Here is a 23,734-nt window from a genome sequence, read left to right as displayed (position 1 = left end):
GCCTGTAAAATCCGAGCTTTGGGTGGATACCGTGAACGTGCCATTTCGCCGATGTGTTGTTACGACACCAGTGTGACATCCGAATGTAAACCGACACCGCTTCCTGGTACCGACTTCACTAATAATAATGGCGCGGTGAGAGAAGAACCATCGAAGGATAAGGAGGAAGAATAGTTTAGTCGACATTTCTGTGTAAATAATGTAAGTATATCCGCGCTGTTTGCTAGTATGTTTGAATCTGAGCCACTCTGGCTCAGATTCTGGGGGGATGCTCAATGACGTTCACTTGTAGGCGGAGGGTGTCCAAACTTTTGGGGGATAAATACATTTACACATGGTTTTATATGTTTAAAAAAACTATTCCGTTCAAACAACACACACGGAACTCATTAAATCCCTGACCTACTTTAACGCGGACTCTTCTCCAGTCATGTACTCTGTTTACGACATTGATTTCCTGGTACTGGCCGACCCAACTGGCGGCGCGTGTGTCAAATCTGGGCCGGACGTGACGTCAAACGAGCTTACATTAAAACAGGTTTTTTCAGGAGGTTAGAAACAAACAAAACAGTACAAGGTTTTTGACAAGCTTTTTTGCAGTAGATTCCTAAAACCAACAGAGTGTTCCTGTCACATTTAGAAGATCTTTGACTCCCGTTTTTTTGTAGGTTTTCAAAAACAGCACTGCTGGAATATATGGAGGATCTTTGACTTGCATTTTTTGTCAGACAACAGTTTTTGCCGTAAAAACGGCACAACGCTCCTGTCAAATCTAGAAATTTGTGACTCACATTTTTACAGTAGATGCCTTAAAACAGCAGAGCGTGTCTGTGGTATAGAGGATCTTTGACTAGTGTTTTTGCAGAATATCCTTTAAAAACAGCAGACGGTTCCCATCATATAGAAGATCTTTGTGTGTTTTGCAGTAGTTTCTTAAGAACAACAGAGCGCTCCTGTAACAGAGAGGATCTCGGACTCTTGTTTTTGCAGCTGTTTCTTAAAAACAGAAGTGTGCTCCTCTCACATCTAGAGGATCTTTGATGAGCATTTTTGTAGACCACAGGGTGTACCCCGCCCCTCACCCGAAGACAGCTGGGATAGGCTCCAGCACTGTGGATCTTTTACTAGTATTTTTGCAGTAGCTTTTTAAAAACAACATAGCACTCCTGGAAAATAGAGGATCTTTTATTGTTTTTCAGTTGCATCGTTCTCCTGTCATATAGAAGATCTTGGACACAGGTTTTTGCAGTAGATCCCTAAAAACAGCACAGCGCTCCTGTCACATCCTTAGTTCTGTGACTGACATTTTTACAGTAGATCCCTTAAAACAGCAGAGCATGTCTGTGGTATAGAGGATCTTTGACTCGTGATTTAGCAGTATGTCCTTAAAAACAACAGAACGCTCCCATCGTATAGAGGATCTTTGAGTCAGGTTTCTGCAGTAGTTTCCTCAAAGCAGGTGTGCTCCTGTCATATATACAAGATCTTTGACGAGTTGTTTTTGCTGTTGGTCCTCATAAACACCAGAGCGCTCCTGGAATGTGGAGGATCCTTGTCTTGCATTTTTGCAGTTGCAGAGTGCTCCTGTCCTAAGGGATCTTTGACTCTTTTTTTTTTGCTGTAGTTTCTTAAAAACAGAAGTGTGCTCCTGTCACATCTAGAAGATCTTTGGCTAGCATTTTGACAGTAAATCCCTTAAAATAGCAGAGCATTTCTGTGATATAGAGCATCTTTGACTCCTGTTTTTACGGTAGCTCTATAAAAACAGCGGAGCACTCCTGTCGCATAGATGATCTTTGGTTAGAGTTTTTGCAGTAGAATAAAAAAAAAAAAACAAGAGCATTCCCGTCACAAGTAGAGGATCTTTGACTTGAGTTTTTGTGGTTGGATGCCCATTTGGATACATTGTGGTGATCTGTCATTTTCACCTCAGGGCCCCCTCCCCCCTCTAATTTGTGTTTTCACAGCCTTTTCATTAAGTGGGAGGAATGTCAGACACAAGCAAGTCAGAGGTCGTCGCCCCGTCGTCATCGAAGGTCATCGGGGTGGTCTTTGTCCTGCTGCTGCTAGACCTGCTGGGGTTCACGCTCATCCTGCCCCTGCTGCCCTCCATCATGGACCACTACGCCCAAACTGGGGTGGGGATGTTGTGAGAGCTTTCAGCACCACAATTTGCTAATTTCCTGAAAAGAATAGGAAGCTTTGTGCTAACTCCTTTTCGTGGCTAACTCGGATTGGATTCGCTTTCACGGAGTGTTTGTATGTCCCCGCGTGTCTTTTCGCTGGACAGGATGCGGCCTATCAGTCCTTGCAGAGCGCGGTCAACTTCTTCAGGGAGGCGCTGGGAATCCCCATGGAAAAGAAGTATAACAGCGTCCTGTTTGGAGGTATTGGGCCTCATGTGAATGACGTTCTAGCAGGAATACACGTCCCTAGAGCAGGGGTGCCCAAAGTAAGGCCGGGTGGCCGTTTAGCGCCCGGGGATGGTTTTTTATGGGCCTGCGGCACTTTCTAAAAGTAGCATTTATCGAGCAGTCAATCAGCCGTAATGTTACATCAATAAAGTCAAAATATTAAGAAAGTTATAAATTTTATGAGAATATTGTAATATGAGGGAAATGGACGTTTTTTTGAGCTTACAGTTGAAATGTTACAGAAAAAAGAAGTTGTCATTTATGATAACTTAATTAGCGGAAAAAGTTATAGAGTAGGAGAATGACCAAAACAAAAAGAAGAAAGAGGAAATAGTTTGGGGGGACAAAAACAGCAGAAATTTTAAGAGGAAAAAAAGTTGCAATTTTCCAAGGATGAACTTGTTGCATTAAAAACAAAATAAATAATGAAAAATATATTAATATTTGATTTAATATGAAAATATTTGATTTAAACTTTAAATATTAGAAAATAAATATAATATTAGAAATATAAAATAATAAATGTTTTTTTAAGTTGTATTATTTTTTATTCATTCATTCATTTTCTACCGCTTATCCTCACGAGGGTCGCGGGCGTGATGGAGCCTATCCCAAAGTCGCCAAAGTTGTATTATTATGAGAAACAAAAAAAAAATAGAAAATGAAGTTGAAAAAAAGTGATATTATGGGGATATATGCGGATAAGAACATTTCCAAAGATTAATAAAGAAGAAAATGTAAATATTTGTAACATAAAAAAAAACAAACAACCACAAGCTTGAAATCCAAAATATGAAAGTGGCCCTTGATCTTCCAGTATGTGGCCCCCGTGAACAAGTTGGACACCCCTGCCTAGAGCCGGTTTAGGAGCACCAAATGGGGGAGCAGCCTTGTAAAATAAGAGAGGCTTCACTACACATCTTAAAAGAAAGCCTGGAGCTTTGCCAACGATGGAAAAGAATCCTTGTTTTTCCAGGTCTGATCGGCTCACTGTTCTCCCTGCTCCAGTTCCTGTCGTCTCCAATCACCGGAGCGCTGTCGGATGGCTTCGGCAGGAGGCCCTTGCTCCTGGTGACCACGGTGAGTACTTGGCATACTACAGCAGCTTTACATCAGTACAGTCTTTGTTTCATCGTCTCTCAGATGGGCATGATGACCTCCTATGTGGTATGGGCTCTGTCCCGGAGCTTCGCCACGTTCCTTTTGTTTCGTGTCATCGGGGGCGTTTGTAAAAGCAACGTCAGCCTTTGCACCGCCATCGTGGCCGACATGCCGTGCCCCAAAGCTCGGAACCGTGGGATGGTAGGCGCAGATCCGTCTCGACTGAAAATGATGATGTCATCCAGGTGGTGTCTTCTTGCAGGCCATGATTGGCGTGGCCTTCTCGCTGGGTTTCACGGTGGGACCCGTCATGGGGGCCTACTTCGCCGTGGCCGACAGAACCACGGGACACGTCTTCTTCCAAACTCCGGCACTGCTCGCCCTGGCCTTCAGTACTGCTGATTTCATTTTCATCTGGCTGGCGCTGCCCGAAACGCTCACACAGGATGGCAAGGTATCGGGGCACACCGCATACTTTTTCGTCTTTTGGACTATTTTATACTTCTGACATTTTGGGAAAGGCCCATTTGTGTTACACATATCGATATCAGAGATTGGGAGTCAGACAATATTGGCATATCGGTTTTTGACAAAAAAGACGTTGAACATCCCTAATTGAAGCTTTTAAAAAATGATCAGAATTTAACTCTATGCTACTAAAAAGCGCCGTTATTTTTTCCTCATATTGCGCATTTATTCTTGTAAAATTGGGACTTTTTTCCCTCATAATTTTACAACATTTCTTCTGTTTTTTCTTTTAATTTTCCAACTTTCTTCTTGTGGTTATGTTATAGTTATAGTTATGTAACATTTTCACTTTTTTGCAACCGAAATTACAACTTTATTTGCTTTTTTTTTCACAATATTGCAACTTTCTTTTGTAATATTTATTCCTATTATTTCCAGACATTCATTTGTTTTTTTTATTTAATTGAATTTTAATTTGTTATAATATTCCAAAGCCACCCTCTGCCTTCTCTGTGTGGAGTTTGCATGTTCTCCCCGTGCATGCGTGGGTTTTCTCCGGGTATTCCGGTTTCCTCCCACATTCCAAAAACATGCTAGGTTAATTGGCCACTCCAAATTGTCCATAGGTATGAATGTGAGTGTGAATGGTTGTTTGTCTATATGTGCCCTGTGATTGGCTGGCCACCAGTCCAGGGTGTACCCCGCCTAACGCCCGAAGACAGTTGGGATAGGCTCCAGCACCCCCGTGACCCTCGTGAGGAAAAAGCGGTAGAAAATGAATGAATGAATGAATGAATAATATTCCAACACTATTCTGGTAAAAACCTCGTATTTTGCCTTTATCCACTTCAAGTGACATTTTTTAATTGTTGCTGTTCTCTTTCTTCTTTTTTGTTATTTTTACTATGTGCAACAATAAAAACATAAAAAAAAACGTATTGGCTCCTGGGCCACATGTTGCACACCACTGGTCTGTATGATATACGTCCCACATATAAAATGTATCAAATTAAAAATGCTGAATATTCATAATAATATTATTATTTAAAAAAAATCATATAATACAAATGAAAATTGTAAACAATATAAAAGAATTTAAAACATAAGAAATAATAAGAAAAATGCTATTATGATTTTCTGCTCTTTAAGAGGCTATGTATGCTCTTCCGCACACCGCACTGTGTGTGTGCTAGCGGCCCCGCCTCTACCCACCGGGACAAAAAGACTGTATAACTGATGTTGTTCTATGGAAGAAATACGCACGTGCACATGGCAATATATTGCAAATTGATTTGGTTGATTCATGAATTGATTTTACTTTTTCTGTACGAGAAATCAAGAAGAGTTCCGTCTAACAGAAGCATACTTTTTCTCCGCTTCATCCCAAGGGTTTCTCTTCTGGTTTCTGGGACTTCCGCGACCTCCTGAACCCGCTGGCCCTGTTCAGTTTTTCAGCGGTGACCAGAAGCAAAGATCCACCTTCAGGAGATCGTGAGCGCTCTCGAGTTCCACGTGAACGGCGCCAATCGGCACATCATAAAAGTGTGATGTTTCCGCAGGGATGCAGAGACTCAAAGCGCTGGGTCGGGTTTACTTCTGCTACCTCTTCCTGTTTTCCGGCCTGGAGTTCACACTGAGCTTCCTCACACACCAACGCTTCCACTTCAGCAGGTATGAAGGCAGAGCGAAGACTGTTGAAGCTCCACCCCTCACTTTCTCAGACGCCTCCACGTTTAATCCTGAAACAGCATGCAGCAGGGGAAGATGTTCTTCTTCATTGGCGTGGTCATGGCGTCCGTCCAGGGAGGATACGCCCGCAGAATTCAACCTGGGCGCCATATCACAGCTGTCCGCATGGTGGGAGGAGCCTCAAACCTCACTGCACACTTCCGTCATACTGCAGTTGATGTGTCATCCACGCCAGCGACACGCGCTTGTGTTTCTTTCTTTCTTTCCAGGCAATCGCCACATTGATCCCAGCGTTCGTTCTCATTGGACTCTCATGGAACGTCACCGTGCTTTATGCGGGCTTGGCGCTCTATTCTTTTGGTGAGTGCTCTTCAACATCCAAGATTATAGAATGGTTCCTCTTTTCTCTGTGATGTTTCAAGGCACACAGATTATTGTGTTCTTGGGCTATATCAGTGGCGTCATTAAGCCTATTTTAAAATGTCCTAAAATGTTCTTAAGTCCCCCTAAATAATTTGATATTTTTAATAGATTTTTAAAATGGATTTTTTAAAGAAAAAAATCTCTGACAAATTTTGTTCTTAAGCCCCCCCCCTTTTTTTTTTTTTACAAAAAAAATATTTGACAAATTTGATATAATAGGGCAAAAGCAGGCTAATACTCCAGACCAAAACAGCAACATTTTAGCTGAAACTCTTCAGCCTACCAATCCTGCTTTTAAAACCTCCAGGAAGGTTTTATGGTTTCTGTACATGCTGAGACCATGTAGTAACAGACATATTCATGATAATATGTAATATTTACAGTATTTTGCAGTATTTTATACCAGGGTGCCTTTAAGTAGCATTTGTACAACGTACCGTCTTCCAAGTGTACAATAATAGTAAAACGATTCGCACTTGGATTGAAGTCACCTAATATGGTTACGTGCCTTATAAACTGTGATATTAAGATCTTTGTTTGATGTTTTCTGGCCTTCTAAGAAAGATTTGTTCCTTGTGGGCCTTTTGATATATTGGACATTCATTCGACATTTCTTCTCGCATTTACAGCGGCCGCAGTCGTCGTCCCGTGTCTCTCCACGCTCGTCTCTGACCACGGTAGGCCTTTTTTTAAATGTAAATATAATGTCATGATGAGTGATTTTCTCCCATGAATCTCTGCTGCAGGTTCGCCCGGTCAGAAAGGCACCGTAATGGGGATCTTACGCAGCCTTGGCGCTCTGGCGAGAGCTCTCGGGCCAGTGGTGTCGTCCTCCGGTAACTAAGATAACATGAAAATGAACTATTCCAATGTACATTCATCGTGAATACTCTTTTTTTCTAGTTTACTGGCTGGCCGGAGCACAGATCTGTTTCCTTCTCACGGCAGCCTCCTTCATCATACCTCTTTGTCTACTGAGCACTGCCAGAAGACTGAAGGCGGAATGAATGCGATGCTGTAGTCTTTTATTTCTGTGTTCATGTTTACATTTCCTGGTTGATCAAGAGCTCGAAAGTCACTACGAGGGGTACAAGAGGGGCCGACATTAACATTAATATGGTATGGGTGTGGGAAGTGATTCCTCACTTTCGCTTCAAAGAACAAGCATTCCGATTTTAGGTGCCTTTGAAGAATGTATTATTCTATTTTCTTATCATTAAACTTGGATAAAATCATGAGAAAATATCTGCCCGGGAGAGAGGCTGTTTATTCTGCTTAATTACAGTGCATCCGGAAAGTATTCACAGCGCTTCACTTTTTCTACATTTTGTCATGTTACAGCCTCATTCCAAACTGAATTAAATTAATCTCTTACCTCAAAATTCTACACAAAATACTCCATTATGACAATGTGAAAAAAGGTTTTTTTGACATGTTTTGAATTTATTAAAAATAGAAAACAAAAAAATCATATTTACATAAGTATTCACAGCCTTTGCCATGAAGCTCAAAATTGAGCTCAGGTGCATCTTTTTTCCACTGATCATCCTTGAGATCTTTCTACAGCTTAATTGGAGTCCACCTGCAGTAAATTCAGTTGATTGGACATGATTTGGAAATATAATAACTGTCTATATAAGGTCCCACAGTTGACTGTGCATGTCAGAGCACAAACACCAAGCATGAAGTCAAAAGAACTGTCTGTAGACCTGCGAGACAGGATTGTCTTGAGGCACAAATCTGGGGAAGGAACATGACCAGAGAGAGACCAGAGTATTTTGTTTCTCATGGTCTGAGAGTCATTCAGGTGCTTTTTGGCAAATTCCAGACGGGCTGCCATGTTCCTTTTACTAAGGAGTGGCTTTCGTCTGGCCACTCTACCATACAGGCCTGATTGGTGGATTGCTGCAGAGATGGTTGTCCTTCTGGAAGGCTCTCCTCTCTCCACAGAGGAACGCTGGAGCTCTGACAGAGTGACCATCGGGGCCTTGGTCACCTCCCTGACTAAGGCCCTTCTTCCCCGATGGCTCAGTTTAGAAGGCCGGCCAGCTCTAGGAAGAGTCCTGGTGGTTCCAAACGTCTTCCATTTACGAATAATGGAGGCCACTGTGCTCATTGGGACCTTCAAAGCAGCAGAAATGTTTCTGTATCCTTCCCCAGATTTGTGCCTCAAGACAATCCTGTCTTGCAGGTCTACAGACAGTTCTTTTGACTTCATGCTTGGTGTTTGTGCTCTGACATGCACAGTCAACTGTGGGACCTTATATAGACAGTTATTATATTTCCAAATCATGTCCAATCAAGTGAATTTACTGCAGGTGGACTCCAATTAAGCTGTAGAAAGATCTCAAGGATGATCAGTGGAAAAAAGATGCACCTGAGCTCAATTTTGAGCTTCATGGCAAAGGCTGTGAATACTTATGTAAATGTGATTTTTTTGTTTTCTATTTTTAATAAATTCAAAACATGTCAAAAAAAAACTTTTTTCACATTGTCATAATGGAGTATTTTGGGTAGAATTTTGAGGTAAGAGATTAATTTAATACAGTTTGGAATGAGGCTGTAACATGACATAATGTAGAAAAAGTGAAGCGCTGTGAATACTTTCCGGATGCACTGTATGTTCAGTTATTGACGTAATTTAGGTTTTGATTTTAGGTCCAGGTACATTTATTTAGCTTAACTCGTTTTTATATGCATTTTTTTAATCACATTTTTGTCATATTTTGAAAACAACTGTATTGGGAAATGTATCACATTATTATTCAGTTAACTAACATTCAATTTTATTGTGAAACCAAACCACATGTACAAGACATCTTATTAATATAGTTTCTAATTTTTATTAATGTTTGTTATTATATTATTGTTTTATTACCACAGTATTCAACACAAATTCAACTGCGACCCCAGTGAGGACTAGCAGTATAAAACAATATGTATGGATTATTATCATCATCCTTGCAATATCATGAAATTTAATTATATTTATATTAGATTTAGTATATAAATGCCGATTAAAGTTTATTATATAAATTTACTGTATTTACAATTAATAATGTATTTAAAAATAATTGCAAGTCATTATATAAGCATATTTACAATGCTACCACAATGAGTCTGAAGTGTTACAGTTCCCCGCGCCGCCACTGGGTGTCGCCAGTGCACGTCCAACAACTTGTCAACATGCTGTCCAAATGTTCGGCTGCTAGCTTCGCCTGTGTGGCTGTCCGGATGGCTGCTTTACCTTTATAACTCAGAACAATTCAGCACCTAAGGGAATGACACTCCGAGGACCTCCGTATTGTCATACGGAGACATGATGGAATAAAACACAACTTGACAAGATGGAGAAGGTTGCGGACGAAAATAGGGGCATTGCGATGGTTAGCAAGCTAGCAACTAACTAACTAGCTAGCTAGCTGTGGCGTACACGATGGACTTTGCTAACTTTTACAAAAGCTGAGCTGTTAAATGTTAAATGTACTACCAACTACATGAAATGCTTGATAAACATATGTCTTATAGTTATAAACGTTTAGCTAGTTTACCTTAGTTAGCCTAGTATTGTCAGTGTTGACCAATAGTTGTTCAATAAAGTTACTTTAAATAACGCTTTTGTCGATGACATGCTAAATGTGGGCTTTACATGAACTGTCGTGAACTGTAATTTATAGCTAAAGTGGACTTTAGTGGGGTTATTTCTTTAATGAAACACAGTCGATCCTCCTCTCTAGGAGAGCAAAGTGACACCTGCTGAGCCAACTTTTCATCCAAAGAGGAGAAACGAGTCAGCTGGGAAACACAACAGCTCAACTCGTCATGGGATCTTTGCACACCAGCACAAGCCAGCAGGGTAGGACGATATTTATATTACAATTGCACCCAATCTATGGGACTTCAGCCGACTTAGTAGTGGACATTCGTCGTGTCTCAAAGTACACTAACGATCGTGTGTGTGTCCCCATTTTGCAAAAAAAAGCAACCAGGCTGGTCTGCAACCCAAGCAGAGTCCGTCAAACATTAACGGAGCGATGACGGGAAAAGGAGGTGACTTGCCCTGGAGGCATAGGGCGCAGTCAGAGGTTAGTGTGATTGAATCTAAAAGATTTGATGTAAACGTGGCCTGTAATTGGAACTGTCAAATCAAATCATGTAACCTCCACAGGCGTCAACAAGGAGCGTGCAAAGCTCAGCAAACGCACAAAGAAGAGGTGATCCAGGAGATGTTATACAGTGGAACCCGTTTACCCGGCTATGTCGACGTAAACAGCGGCCACTGCAATTCATTAGGTAATAAACCCAGAAGATGATTTGAGTCGTGCTGCGCCATCCCTCCACAGGTTGTGGAGACTCCAGATCGGCCCCGACCTCGGTGAGGAGTTCAAAACCCGCTCAGGCTGACTTGGCCCGTTTTGAGGTGAAGATAGCCGACTTTCCAGAGCTAGCTGCCGTCCCGCCAAGTAGTGCCGGCGCCCCGCTTGTTCTCACAAAGCGCTGGGGGCCAAATCTTTCACCGGAGAGATGCCAACATCCTCCCAAGTGGGCATCACCCGGGATGGTGAGCCTGTTATGGTGAATGCTAGCATGCCTCTTCTAAAAACAAGCACTTAGATGGCTTTCACTTAAACAGGCCATCAGGAAATCTTCCCCAACTCTGCCTGACTCCCCAAAAACTGATCATCACATCCTTGGCAACTCCTCAAGTGGGTTTAAAATCAAGTCTTTAAGTCGGGGGTGTCCAAATGGCAGCCCACTGGCCATTTTTGCCACACAGCTTGTTGTTTTTGTCTTCCAAAATTCAATTATTCATTATTAATCATATCTGAGTATATAATACACAAATTCTCTTTGTCATCTATCACAAAGCAAAGATATGGATGATAGCCTAGCATATTTTGACTGATACTGTATCAAAGTGACCCCCTGCACCCTTTATGCTTTCCTCTATGCGGCCATCAGTGGAAAGCTTTTGGACACCCCTGCGTGAAGAGGATCCAAATTTCTTTTCCAAAATTGACTTTGTGTGTGTGTATGTATCCAACAGGTCAACCAGGAGTGACGTCGTGGGCAAATGTTGCCTCGCAGCCGGCAAAAAAACCCTTACAGAAAGAAAATGCAGTCAGCAGCCAAATGCCGGTTAGTGGAATGATAAGTATCTCCTTCGTTACAGATTGGAAAGCAAACATTTTATTATGGATGAAGCCAGATGGGTGTTTGTTTGTTTGTTTGTTTTTTTTAAAAAGACAAAATGAAATTGTAATTTCTGGCTTTATTAAGCTCTTTTAAGCATAAAAATGACAAAATTAACCAACTAAATGAAGTAAAGCTTGTCTTCTTTGCATCTTGTCAGACGGAGGACACGGCCATACAGCCACAGGAGGGACTGGCAGGGAAGAAAAAGCGAAAGAAAAAGAAGAAGAGAGCAAAAGACACAGGCGAAGGTTCCGAAGCTGAGCCGGATGATTCAGCACTTCCACAGGAGCCTCCCAGGTTCGAGGTAAATACCACGATTGGTCAAGATTGGTTTAGCATATCTGGTATACTCATTATAACACTTGTTTGTCAAAATTTGTCCAGGATGAAGAGGAGTTTCCAGGTCTGGCTCCAGCTCAGATGTGGACACCGAGCAAAAACACTGTTAAGGCAAGGCACCAAAAAGTAATCATTCAAATGTTTCCTAAAATAACACCCTGACTGTGCTGTGATTTTAAAGGAGAACCAGCAAAGTGAACCGTCCCCTTCTGCCCAAACACCGTCCACAGAGGCAGCAAAGAAAGCACAGGTTTGGGTTATTATCTTCCTCCTCACTTGTGTTTCCAGCTCGTTTCAGTGACTAGAAAATCTATACTGCTTTCCAAGGCGTACACTGACTACTCTAAAGCATATCCAAGTATGCTTTTTATGTAGTATTGTCACTCAAGAAGATATGCTGGAGTACAAATGCTTGCTGAAATGTGAGGCATGTACCCACTTCCGTTCAGAAAGCTGAGAAGACCTCTGGGAAGAAGAGCAAAGCTCCTGTGCAGCTGGACATCGGCAACATGCTGTCCGTCCTTCAAAGCCAGCAAAAATCTCACAAGGCCAAGCAGAACGTCATCTCAGGTGGGATGCCAACAGGCAAGTGCAGGCTATCAAAGATTGCCCACAATGAGTGTAAATACTCCCTTCTAGTGGGTGGAGGACTTCCTGTCGGCCACAAGCAAGCAACACACCCCAAGAGGGCGCCCAGGGAGCAGGACAAAATAGCCCACAACCCCCTGGACTCCACCAGCCCCTTGGTGAAGAAAGGCAAGCAGAGGGAGGTGCCCAAAGCCAAGAAACCTACTGCTCTTAAGAAGGTTCTCCAAGAGTTGTGAAGTCGGCATTGGTTATTTTTTAGATCTATTGTGGCTCATTGCTGCGTCCTCATCTTCAGGTCATCCTCAAAGAAAGAGAGGAGAGGAAGCAGAGACGTTTACTGGAGGAGAGAGCTCCACTGCCTGAAAATGAGTCCACAGTCATGCAGGACTTTGCAGAGAACGAACAGGGTGACGCAAGTCTGATAGGTCAGACTAAGTGCAAGAAATCCCATCTCGGGATGGGCTTTGTAGTCGAAATTCCACCTCATCTCCAAAATGTACCGCTTTTGTCTTAGAGGAGGACTTGGATTGTCTTTTGGGAGGTCATGAACTGCAAGTAAGCACACATGAAACGGAGACAGGGGAGGCTGACGAGCGGCAAAGCATCCAGGCCGCTTCCATCGCCACGCCCGATCGACCCAAAATCCACAGCAGGAAGTTCAGAGAGTGAGTCCAGACCTTCTCACAAAGTCCCCTGAGTCCCTTTTTTTCATGTCAGAATGTGGGGGGGCGGTGTTCAGGTACTGCAGCCAGATGCTGAGCAAAGACGTGGACCAATGCGTGACGTCGCTGCTGAGGGAGCTGGTTCGCTTCCAGGACCGCCTCTACCAGAAGGACCCTATGAAGGCCCGCATGAAGAGGCGCCTGGTCATGGGCCTCCGAGAGGTACTGAAGCATCTGAAGCTCAGGAAGGTCAAGTGCGTCATCATCTCTCCCAACTGTGAGCGCGTCCAGGCCAAAGGTACTGCCGTCCCTCTCTGCGGTTTCATGTTCTCCGTTTCTTGGCTCACTGTTGATGCTAGGATGTTTTTCATGTATTTTGTGACTACGTTTAATAGCTTCCACATTACATTCACTCTCCCAGGTCGGCAATTAGGCGGCCTTCTTCCTCTTAGCCAGCAGAGGGCGACCTCAACAGCTAAGTTAGGGTGTCCAAGTGCCTGTGACTGGGACATCAAAACATTATTAAGGAGGGTTAGGGCCACACTGAAAAGAGAAAAAGCTTAAATATTGACAGTGTGAACAGGATATCATACTAATAATAATAATTTGTTTATATTGTACTACACTGAAGTGGTTTAATTGTTGCTTTGAAAAAAGAAAGAAAGGAAGGAAAGAAAGTATCATGTGGCCCCTGGTAAACAATTTTTATGCGAACATCCCTGATCTAAATATTAGAAACACCTCTCCTTATGATGCGTTGCACTTGAAACACCACCACAAAGTAAAACCAAAATAATAAACATATTGTTAGATTAATTCCACATTGCCAGTCAAAACCGAGCATGATTATGTATTATGACTTTAGTGCTTATGTTGAGCATGTTTGACCATTCCAGGAGGTCTGGATGAGGCTCTTCACACCATCATTGACACTTGTCGGGACCAAGAGGTGCCCTTCGTCTTCGCCCTCTCCCGCAAAGCTTTAGGCCGCTGCGTCAACAAGACGGTGCCCGTCAGCCTGGTGGGCATCTTCAACTACGACGGTGCACAGGTTAGTGTCATGCTCAAGGTGGCACTACATTCGTGTAGTGTAGTGTAGGGTGCTACTGTTGTATTTAACGGAGAGCATGTCTGTCTGACAGGACTACTATCACAAGATGATAGAGTTGTCGTCCGAAGCCAGGCAAGCGTACGAGGCCATGCTGGCAAGCGTGGAGCTGCATTGGCCTGGAGATCAGGACCCTGACCTGGAGGAGCAGAGCATGGCCAAGCTGAGCGAGGCTGAGCAGTCGGAGCCAGAGTCAGAGGAGCCAGGATACAGTAAGTTCTGCTTTTATACCGTGGCTGTAGGCAACATGCTGCTGTACCTGTATTTGGAGTATAGTCATTGGGCAGCATTCAGCTGCATTATTTATCTTTGCGTGCGCATTTACAGTAAATGTCATTTGGATCCCTCAGCCACGTGTGTTACACTTGCTGTGAACTCACCAGAGCTATTAATGCTGGCTGAGCAGCCTTATCGCTATGACAACATTAATAAGATACTTGTACAATGTACTTATTGCTTGCTAACAGTGAAGCTTTTTGCGGCTACACCCTGGCAGTAACTATGGTATTGCATAATTATAGGTTACCTTCGTTCTTGGGCTGATACTGACACGTGGGGGCATGATACCTGGCCTGATACCAGACAAACGATGTGATGATCTTATTATAACATACTATTTAATCATGAGCTTATTATCACATACTATTTAATCAAAAGACCATTTTGTTTCCAGAAAATGTTCAGTTTATTACATGTATTATATCTAAACAGTGTAAATCAACAGTCTTATCTTATCTTATCAATGTCTGACAATTAAAGTTCCATTAATCAAGTTTGGGTTTTTTGGTGACTGGAGAAGCACTAGGCACTAAGCACTCGTGTGCTGTTCTCTGATTGGTTGTTTCACGGGCACGATAGCAGAGCAGCGCGCTCTGAGTGGACAGCTACGGGGGCTGATACTGGACATGGTTAAACTCTATATTTTATCAGTATCACTGCCCTGGGCTTTGACACAGTATCATTTTGGCCTTTTCCCGTATCATTCATGGGCGGTTTCTAGGGGACAATTAATACTGTAGTATGTGATAATGGATTATATCATGTTAATTCAATGGCATGTTTTTTTTCTTTGCAGGCCAATTGTGGAGGAAACTGTTGGAGAAGGACTGCAACTTCGAATTGTTGAACTTCAACACGTGGCCCAGCTTCACCCACTCGGACGGCGAATGTATCAAGCACACCGACGAAGACGAAAAGAGCTGACATCGGCGAAGGTGCGGTGAGGTCCCTCAGCTCAAATGTTTACCGGAAATCGAATTACCTGCAAACTTTCCGGGATTATCAATGAAAGTATTGGATTTAAAGGATGTCCAAACTTTGACATTTGACCCCAGGAGGTCTCATTGCTACATTTTCTCACTGGTAATTTCTCATCAAGTCTTTTGATGAGACTTTTACTTGTGACTTCACAGGACCAAGCCAATCTCTCAAATCCTACAATATGAATTTCCTTACGTTTTTTTTTTTTTTGGTTGACTGCAATATTTCTGTTAAAGTTGAAATAGTGTGGGTTTTAGAAATAATTATTTAAGAAGTAGCCAAGCTGTGACAGTGTCATCATGAGTGGTCCTCAGGTGTGTGTAAAACAGACTGGATCTGTAGAAGCCGTGATAAAACACGCTGACTCTGGCTTAGCTTTAATCATATCATGTGTTATTAGTGGCAGTCATTGTTGGAAGGAGTTTAATGACATTCATGTGTGGAAAAATATCAAACGATTACATATAGAATACCTTGGGGGTAAAAAAGGAAGCTAATTAACTTTTCAAATATTGGTGATTTCTTTCAAAAAAAGCTATGATAAAATTGTGTTTTTATGAAATGGTTTTCATAGCTTAGATGAATATCTTCTAAGGCATTAGTGTGGAAAGGTCTTATTTTTTTGTTTCCTTAACGCGGTTTAAGCTGTGTTTAACTTGTTGAATGAGCTAAATATGAAATGAAGAACAAATTAGGAAACAGTCTGGCGTTGCATTTGTTTACTACCTGTATTGAGGTTTTTCTGCACAAATTACACAGACGAAAGAAACGGGAGAATATTGTATTTTGTGTCGCTGATGTCGCTAATGCTACTAAGATTCAACAGCACACCCAATACCACTGCCCACTACAACTATCTCGGAAAATAGGGCAAACAGAAGCCAGAATCTATGGCAAGGCTGCTATGTATGATAATACCATATTATATGGATATGTGGCAGTTTACTGTGATTGGCTGGCGACCAGTCCAGGGTGTACCCCGCCTCTCACCAGAAGACAGCTGGGATAGACTCCAGCACGCCTGTGACCTTAGTGAGGATAAGCGGTAGAAAATGAATGAATGAATAAATGTTGCAGTCCAACCTACCGCGGTGTTCCCAGCGTCACAGAGTGAGACTATGTGGCTGTTTTTTTTCCATCAGAGTTGAACAGCTGCGGCGCCGTGTTCATGTCCAAGCAAAAGCTGTTGAAATTCTACATTTCATCAAAGTGACTTAAGATTTGTCAGATCAAAACGGGTTAACTTGTTCGCAGCCTTAATGGCCATTAATCACCACCAACATGAAAGGACTGTGGTGACTATAACTCCGCTTCATAACAAACCTCATACATACAGTGAAGAAAATAAGTATTTGAACACCCTGCTATTTTGCTATTTCTCCCACTTAGAAATCATGGAGGGGTCTGAAATTTTCATCGTAGGTGCATGTCCACTGTGAGAGAGATAAACTAAAAAGAAAAATCCAGAAATCACAATGCATGATTTTTTAACAATTTATTTGTGTGATACAGCTGCAAATAAGTATTTGAACACCTGTGTATCATCTAGAATTCTGACCCTGAAAGACCTGTTAGTCTGCCCATTAGAAGTCCACCTGCACTCCATGTATCATCCTGAATCAGATGCACCTGTTTGAGGTCGTTAGCTGCATAAAGACACCTGTCCACCCCATACAATCAGTAAGACTTTAACTTGTAACATGGCGAAGACCAAAGAGCTGTCCAAAGACACCAGAGACAAAATTGTACACCTCCACAAGGCTGGAAAGGGCTACGGAGCAATTACCAAGCAGCTTGGTGAAAAAAGGTCCACTGCTTAAACCAGCACATGTCAAGGCCCGTCTTAAGTTTGCATATGACCATTTGGATGATACAGAGGAGTCATGGGAGAAAGTTTTATGGTCAGATGAGACCAAAATAGAACTTTTTGGTCATAATTCCAATAAGCGTGTTTGGAGGAAGAAGAATGAAGAGTACAATCCGAAGAACACCATCCCTACTGTGAAGCATGGGGGTGGTAGCATCATGCTTTGGGGGTGTTTTTCTGCACATGGGACAGGACGAGTGCACTGCATTAAAGAGAGGATGACTGGGGCCGTGTATTGTGAGATTTTGGGGAACAACCTCCTTCCCTCTGTCAGAGCATTGAAGATGGGTCGTGACTGGGTCTTCCAACATGACAACGACCCGAAGCACACAGCCAGGAAAACCAAGGAGTGGCTCCGTAAGAAGCATATCAAGGTTCTAGCATGGCCCAGCCAGTCTCCAGACCTGAACCCAATCGAAAATCTTTGGAGGGAGCTCAAACTCCGTGTTTCTCAGCGACAGCCCAGAAACCTGACTGATCTAGAGAAGATCTGTGTGGAGGAGTGGGCCAAGATCCCTCCTGCAGTGTGTGCAAACCTGGTGAAAAACTACAGGAAACGTTTGACCTCTGTAATAGCAAACAAAGGCTACTGTACCAAATATTAACGTTCATTTTCTCAGGTGTTCAAATACTTATTAGCAGCTGTATCACACAAATAAATTGTTAAAAAATCATGCATTGTGATTTCTGGATTTTTCTTTTTAGTTTATCTCTCTCACAGTGGACATGCACCTACGATGAAAATTTCAGACCCCTCCATGATTTCTAAGTGGGAGAAATAGCAAAATAGCAGGGTGTTCAAATACTTATTTTCTTCACTGTAGAGGAGATCCATGTTGGCAATATAGCAGTAGGGGTGCACACAAAAAAATGAAAGACAGGATGTGTTTCTTGTGTCATGCATTTATTGGTAATTACATAAAAGTGAAGTATCCGCCGAGCAGGCGAGCTGGAGGGGAACACTGCCACTCTGAACTCTGCATAAACCCCTCCACAATGCCAGCGACAGAACCAAAAAGTCAGCTTAGACACAATCTTCTGTCGGCGGGCAGCACCTTGACTTCCTGGTGAAACTCACTTGGGTGGCCAAACTGTGGCCAGGGGCCATCTGTGAAAGTCATTGCCGAAATAACTAAATAACATAAAGGGGGGAAATGGAGCAAAAAGGCATAATGTAACTAGATACTGTAATGTAACACATACTGAAACAAACATTTAACAGATACGTCACAAACCAATTCCACAACAAGATTACACATTCAAGGAAATATTAGGTTATTATAATATAGGATTTATTATAACAGTGCTTCATTTGGTCCCAAAAAAATGACAATATAGTTTAGCTAAATTTATGGGAAAATAAACGTTTCAAAACGCACCTGCATTATTTTGTGACTGTTTTTTGTAAGAAAGGAATCGATCCTTCACTACATTAGAGCAGGTTTTCCGAGCGCTGGAGTCGGGACCTTGTCCACGTACCCGCCATCAAAGAAATCCATGTCTGTGTGAGGGTTTCTGGGCACTATCTTTCTGTGGCTGTGCTCATCTTCTCTACACGAGGAGTCAGACGGTCTGCCCCCTTTCTGGAGGATCACCATTCTCTTATCACCGTTCACCTCCTCCACCTGGCTGTAGTCCTCCAGCAGGGCCGCTGGTCTCAGCCCGTCCATGCAGCCCCACTGGTTTCCTTTTTCCAGGGGGAACAATGTAGACTTCATCTCTTTCACTCTGCTGTAATCTGACTCAGGCTCGGGTTCCACATGGACCCCGAGGTCCACATAGGGACAGTTGGCTGTGTCAGGATTTGATGCAACCTGGTTTATGACTGATTGAGTCTTCAGGCTGGACAAATCCGACTTCTTTCGTGCCGCTCCATCCTTGTGTTGGGAGTCTAAGCGGAGGCCTGGGGGCATAACCAAGCTCCTCCTCCCTTTGTCTGGTAGCAGCCCGCCAATGTTGTCTGATACCATCAGGTAGTCATCCATGTGGTCCTTCCAGGCCACGGGGAGATGAAAGCCCTGATTGATGATCAGAGCACTAACGAGCTCTTCAGGTTGCCCACTCTGGAAAGACATTTCTGTGTTCATTCAGCCATGACTAAGACATCAACCTTGTCGGTTCCTGGGACCGTTGTGCTGAAAATACAACCTTGAGAAGTGTGACATCAAGCCCTCGTATCTTTGGACCCGGAACAGGCGGAAGCAGATACTGTTTCACACTAAGGACAAGCAAGAGCCACAGTTTAATTATCAATGTCATCTTGGCTTGGTTGAAGAGTTTCATACAGAAGGTACGCACCTTTTCCTCTTGGTGACCACAATGACCAGAGCTGCTAGAAAGAGAAAGGCAGAGAGAGCCAAAACCAAGATCCATAAGGGTTTTTCCTTAGGAATATCTACGGGAACATAAAAAGAACCCTCAATGATTATTGGCTCTCATTCCATCCATGACGAAGCAAAGATGGACTCTCACTGTTAGGAATCTTGACGTAGGAGGTGTTGCTCCACTCACTCCAGATTCCGTGGTCGAGTCGACAGCGCACCTGGACCATGAACACTGCTCCGGGTTGGACGCTGTAGAGCGTGAATCGGGTTTGTGTACCAGCCTTGTACTCCTTGAAAGCAATGTTGAGATTGAGGATCTTCTCAAGAGACCGTACTATAGAAAGCTGAATTGGATGTACTTTATTTGGAGTACTGGAGGGCACTGCATCGCCTTCACCTTCCTCAGCAAGGCACTTGTCATCCTGGAAGTGTTCCCTATTGTGTTGGGAAATGACCATGTTGCCAAGCTTCTCAAGGGAGGGGACAATGCTCCTCCAGCTTGTACAGCTCTATACACTTTACACAGACTACTCCAAAGTATATCCCAAGTTTTCCTTTCTATAGTACTATTTGTTTTCTCACATTTGTCAGATACCACACACCTTCAATACACTGATATAACACACACCTTCCAGTTGTTGCTGCCTTGTTGTTGTCGTCTGGCTCTTAGCTGATATTCCAGCGTGACCCAGCCAGATTTGGTGTCAACATTCCGCGGATGGTCCCAGCTCACGTGTAGAGTCAGACTTTCTGCATGGTTTTCCACCTCCAGCGCCACACGCTCAGGTGAGTCGGGCTTAACTGTTAGAAAGTACACGGACAGTGGAACTTCCTTGGCCCCAACACCCATGAGATCAACAGTAGGGGGTACAAGAATTCAACCACAAAAGGTCCAAGAAACGTTGCACTAAAATGTTTGGTAATCCAAGCACATCTAAGATTGACCAGATTGAGGTTCCAATGCATTGGATGGCTTATACATAAAACTAAATTGACATGTTGCCAGACTTAGTGCCTCAGTTTAACCTTTGGAAGTTGTGAGGGAGCTGCCGATACTCCCTCACTGATCAGGTGTATGCCCCACTTACACTGTCATGTTTCTATTTGTGTATATAGTTGGCTTTTGTTATTGACATATTCTGGTTAGTACTTTGATTATATTTGGTTGCCATTTAAGTTGTTTAATTGCCACTTTAGTTAGTTTTTCATTTAGAAGTCATTTGTTTTGTTCCTAATTTCTCACCAGTTTCTCCTTTTTTTTTGAGGTGATTGGTCAGGGCACAAACATGGAGGTGCGCCCATGTGAGTGCAGGCCAGAGGCTGATCACCTTATTTGGACTCTCCCAAGTGTCACCTGGAGGAGGGGGGGGGGCTTAACTGGGTGGTAGTTCGGGAATCTAAGTTGGTATGTGTAATTGAGTGTTTAAACATATACAGGAAGTGACACTTCAGTGTTGGGACTCTTCAAAGACTTGTAATATAAAAGAAATGTGTTATGAATGTAAATAGGGTACCTTTTAGATGTATTGCCTCACCCTCTCATTGGGAACTATGGTTGGCCCTTCACAGGTAAAAGGGGGCTGGGCCATTGTTTTCCAACTGAAAATCTTACAGAAGTAATAAAGTAATGGACATATTTTGGACTGATTTTGATCCATTTCTACCTGTCTGTATGAACAAAACAAGAGGTTGGATATTGGATCCCAGCATGAGCGCATTTCACACCCTGAACAAACCAGTTCAACCCCATTCTGCCTGACTTCTCCATGATGCCTTTTGGTAATTTTCCACTCGCTACCGAGATCTGTGGCCAGTAAAACCACGCTAACCATTAGCGACATAATTAGCTGTCAGGAAAATGCATCAACCCCTAGACCAAACAGATTCATTAGTTGTGTATGATTCATTAGGGATGCATTTGGTCAAGGTACTATATAGATTCAAACCTTTTTGTGATTAGGATGACTGAAAAGAAACCCACCGATATCCATCACGTCTATCTTGAAAACGTCCGAAGAAGCGTTCCCGAGGGCATTGAAGGCCACCACAGTCAGATAGTAGTCCACCCAAATGGACGTATGGTTCTTGTCAAAGAAACAGGCGTTCCAGCCAGCTGAGTGGTAGTCTGGACACTCATGCGTTCCCTCCAGTCTAAACGTACAAAAAACTGTCACGGACATCTGCGGTAAAATCACTACACCATATCTACCGTCACTGACTGCATAGCATAGATGTTGCTTCACATGAATCAACTTACCAGGCTAGAATCTTATTTTGTCAGCTGAAAGCCTTCATGAGCATATGTTCAAGCCTAGAAATATCTACAGAACCGTACTAATATAGTTTCTGATATGTGGTTTATCGCGGTTAATTGGTTCCAGACTCAACTGTGATGAGTGAATTTCCGTGAAGTAGGATTCCATATTAATACATTTAATATTTTCGTAGAAACCCTGTGTGGACCTCCTAAATGGTTTTACCATCATTACCATTACCCCTGTAAATAGGAAATAACACCCCATAGTGATCTTTATACTTGTCTTTATTTACACCACATTGTGCAACACATGCTATGGCATCACTGCAGTGACATGAGACTGCTGCCGCTTTAAGCATTAGCATGCTACCAGGCTAACTTTTTAGCCTCTAATTTATTTATTATTTATAAATGCAACCAGGCTTTTATTTTTAAGATGTGTAGCAAAGCCTGTTTTTTTTGGTCATTTCAGGAGAAAGGTTTTTCTTTCATGACGGGATGAATAGTACAAGTACTTGAAGGTGATCTTGTGCAAGTAAGACGAACAACTTTCCATGATTAGTTGGATGAGCGCTATGGCGGCTGGTAGTTTTCCACTCAGCTGTCTATGGTAAAACAGCGCCACTATCTTATTCGTTATTGGAGCATCACGTCATCAGGTATTTTTGGAGGCATCTGTGCAGTCAGGATGCCGGTTTGTCTCCCCCATTGAGCATGCCCTTGTCAAGAGTGACATGCAACACTCGACAGTCTCGACGGCAGCGTACTCACTGTTCTCTCTGGTAGTAGAGGCGGTGTGTGGTTGGCAGTCCTCCATCCATGCCCGGCTCCCACCAGCAGGTGAAGGTCTCCTTATCCGGGGACCGGCAGCCGAGCAGGACCGGTCTCCCTGGTGGGGATGACCCTGGATAAGTGTGGGGGGGGGAGAAAAACTGATGTACAGCAAGTCTGTGACGACCAGTCTAGAGTGTATCCTGCCTGTCACCCAAAGACAGCTGAGATAGGCTCCGGCATACCCCCGTGACCCTAATGAGGATAAGTGGTAAAGAAACTGGATTGATGGATATTTATATTTATATGATCCATACATTTTCTATGCCTCATAAAGATCGCAGAGGTATGATGAAGCCTATTATTTACATGATTATTTCTATTTTTAGAATATCTGTCATCTAGCTATTATTCAAAGGTGACTTGTTATTGTGTTCTAACTGTAATATGTGTTTATGAGGAAAAATCAATCATCTCCTTTTGAGAGACAAACACTTCTTTTTTCATGTTTTGAAGGGGAAAAACCTCCTTTTGCCCGGACAGTATACCGCCTCTAGCTAGGTCAACACACCCCGTGTATACATCCACCACTTTGTAATAAGGCAGGCTTTGCTACACATCTGAAAATGACTGCAGGAACTCTGCAGCCAGATATAAGAGTTGTACATTTCTCCATTTTGCTTTTCGAAATGGCAAACCTAGCATGATGTTGCTGTTAAAATGTGACTTTAGAGGTGTTCCGAGTGCTGTACGGCAATCAAAACGCGTGTGTCACACACTAGCAATTGCAGCTACATTGTACGTTCAAGTAATGGATTGGACACTGAAATCACTTATCACTGCAGGTCACCATGCACTTGAAAGCAGGAGCCTGGCAATATCCTTTTGACAAACCCAATCAGAAAGTATGAACAACTAACTGCATCTGGCAGCCGAAAGCAGCAGCAGCAGCAGCAGCATCGCCACACAAGCATCTCCACTCATTCTGTCAGCAGATGGTACACCCTTTGCCCTAAAAAATACAATCAAAATAAAGGGGGAAGAAGTGGCATCAGTTTCTGCTCAGGACATAACATGACATGCGGCTTGGCTCTGTGTTGTGTTTGTAGCACAAACATGGTGCTGTAAAGGGCAGCAACATTTTCTACATTATTACTGACATTACTGACACAGTGCACCGTGCCAAGTGAATATGATACATGTGAATAGAAAGTTATCACATTGTTATCTATGATTGCTCATTCCACACATGCATGCAACGACCTGG

The 23,734-nt window shown here is 42.9% G+C and overlaps 3 protein-coding genes across 9 annotated transcripts; 2 read left to right on the top strand and 1 right to left on the bottom strand.

The window, feature by feature from the left end:
- The first annotated feature begins 45 nt into the window (after positions 1-45).
- Positions 46-7,354, top strand: slc75a1 (solute carrier family 75 member 1). Of its 3 annotated transcripts, none has more exons than XM_078789536.1 (13): positions 46-201; positions 1,968-2,149; positions 2,291-2,387; positions 3,423-3,494; positions 3,558-3,716; positions 3,778-3,969; positions 5,372-5,474; positions 5,543-5,654; positions 5,732-5,840; positions 5,942-6,032; positions 6,725-6,772; positions 6,842-6,931; positions 6,999-7,354. In XM_078789536.1, exons 2-13 carry the CDS (start codon positions 1,989-1,991, stop codon positions 7,100-7,102), a joined length of 1,338 nt encoding a protein of 445 aa, XP_078645662.1. In that variant the 5' UTR covers positions 46-201; positions 1,968-1,988; the 3' UTR covers positions 7,103-7,354. The 3 variants fall into 3 exon arrangements, with proteins under 3 accessions (XP_078645662.1, XP_057926770.2, XP_078645663.1); XM_058070787.2 differs by having other exon boundaries at positions 47-201; positions 1,968-2,138; positions 3,391-3,494; XM_078789537.1 differs by lacking the exon at positions 46-201 and having other exon boundaries at positions 1,990-2,138.
- A 1,869-nt stretch (positions 7,355-9,223) lies between these two features.
- LOC131127912 (selenocysteine insertion sequence-binding protein 2-like) lies at positions 9,224-16,334 on the top strand. Of its 5 annotated transcripts, none has more exons than XM_078789534.1 (18): positions 9,224-9,451; positions 9,833-9,951; positions 10,078-10,180; positions 10,264-10,360; positions 10,439-10,656; positions 10,729-10,801; positions 11,143-11,234; positions 11,449-11,595; positions 11,676-11,741; positions 11,812-11,880; positions 12,080-12,200; positions 12,270-12,436; positions 12,514-12,649; positions 12,733-12,883; positions 12,958-13,178; positions 13,777-13,931; positions 14,023-14,200; positions 15,064-16,334. In XM_078789534.1, exons 1-18 carry the CDS (start codon positions 9,443-9,445, stop codon positions 15,189-15,191), a joined length of 2,250 nt encoding a protein of 749 aa, XP_078645660.1. In that variant the 5' UTR covers positions 9,224-9,442; the 3' UTR covers positions 15,192-16,334. The 5 variants fall into 5 exon arrangements, with proteins under 5 accessions (XP_078645660.1, XP_078645658.1, XP_078645661.1 ...); XM_078789532.1 differs by having other exon boundaries at positions 9,224-9,481; XM_078789535.1 differs by having other exon boundaries at positions 9,226-9,451; positions 12,514-12,643.
- Positions 16,335-18,005: 1,671 nt separating this feature from the next.
- On the bottom strand, positions 18,006-23,451 carry prlrb (prolactin receptor b). The gene is made up of 8 exons (XM_058070250.2): positions 23,388-23,451; positions 22,468-22,600; positions 21,421-21,590; positions 20,068-20,240; positions 19,588-19,729; positions 19,414-19,510; positions 19,264-19,333; positions 18,006-19,178 (listed from the first exon to the last, which is right to left on the bottom strand). Exons 1-8 carry the CDS (start codon positions 23,449-23,451, stop codon positions 18,543-18,545), a joined length of 1,485 nt encoding a protein of 494 aa, XP_057926233.2. The 3' UTR covers positions 18,006-18,542.
- Between the last annotated feature and the right edge of the window lie 283 nt (positions 23,452-23,734).

Source organism: Doryrhamphus excisus, linkage group LG3, assembly GCF_037039965.1.
Source record: "Doryrhamphus excisus strain RoL-2023G ecotype Guam linkage group LG3, RoL_Dexc_Guam_v1.1, whole genome shotgun sequence".
NCBI lineage: Eukaryota > Metazoa > Chordata > Actinopteri > Syngnathiformes > Syngnathidae > Doryrhamphus > Doryrhamphus excisus.
Note: the sequence above shows the minus strand (reverse complement) of the source record. Positions and strands in the feature narration are given on the sequence as shown.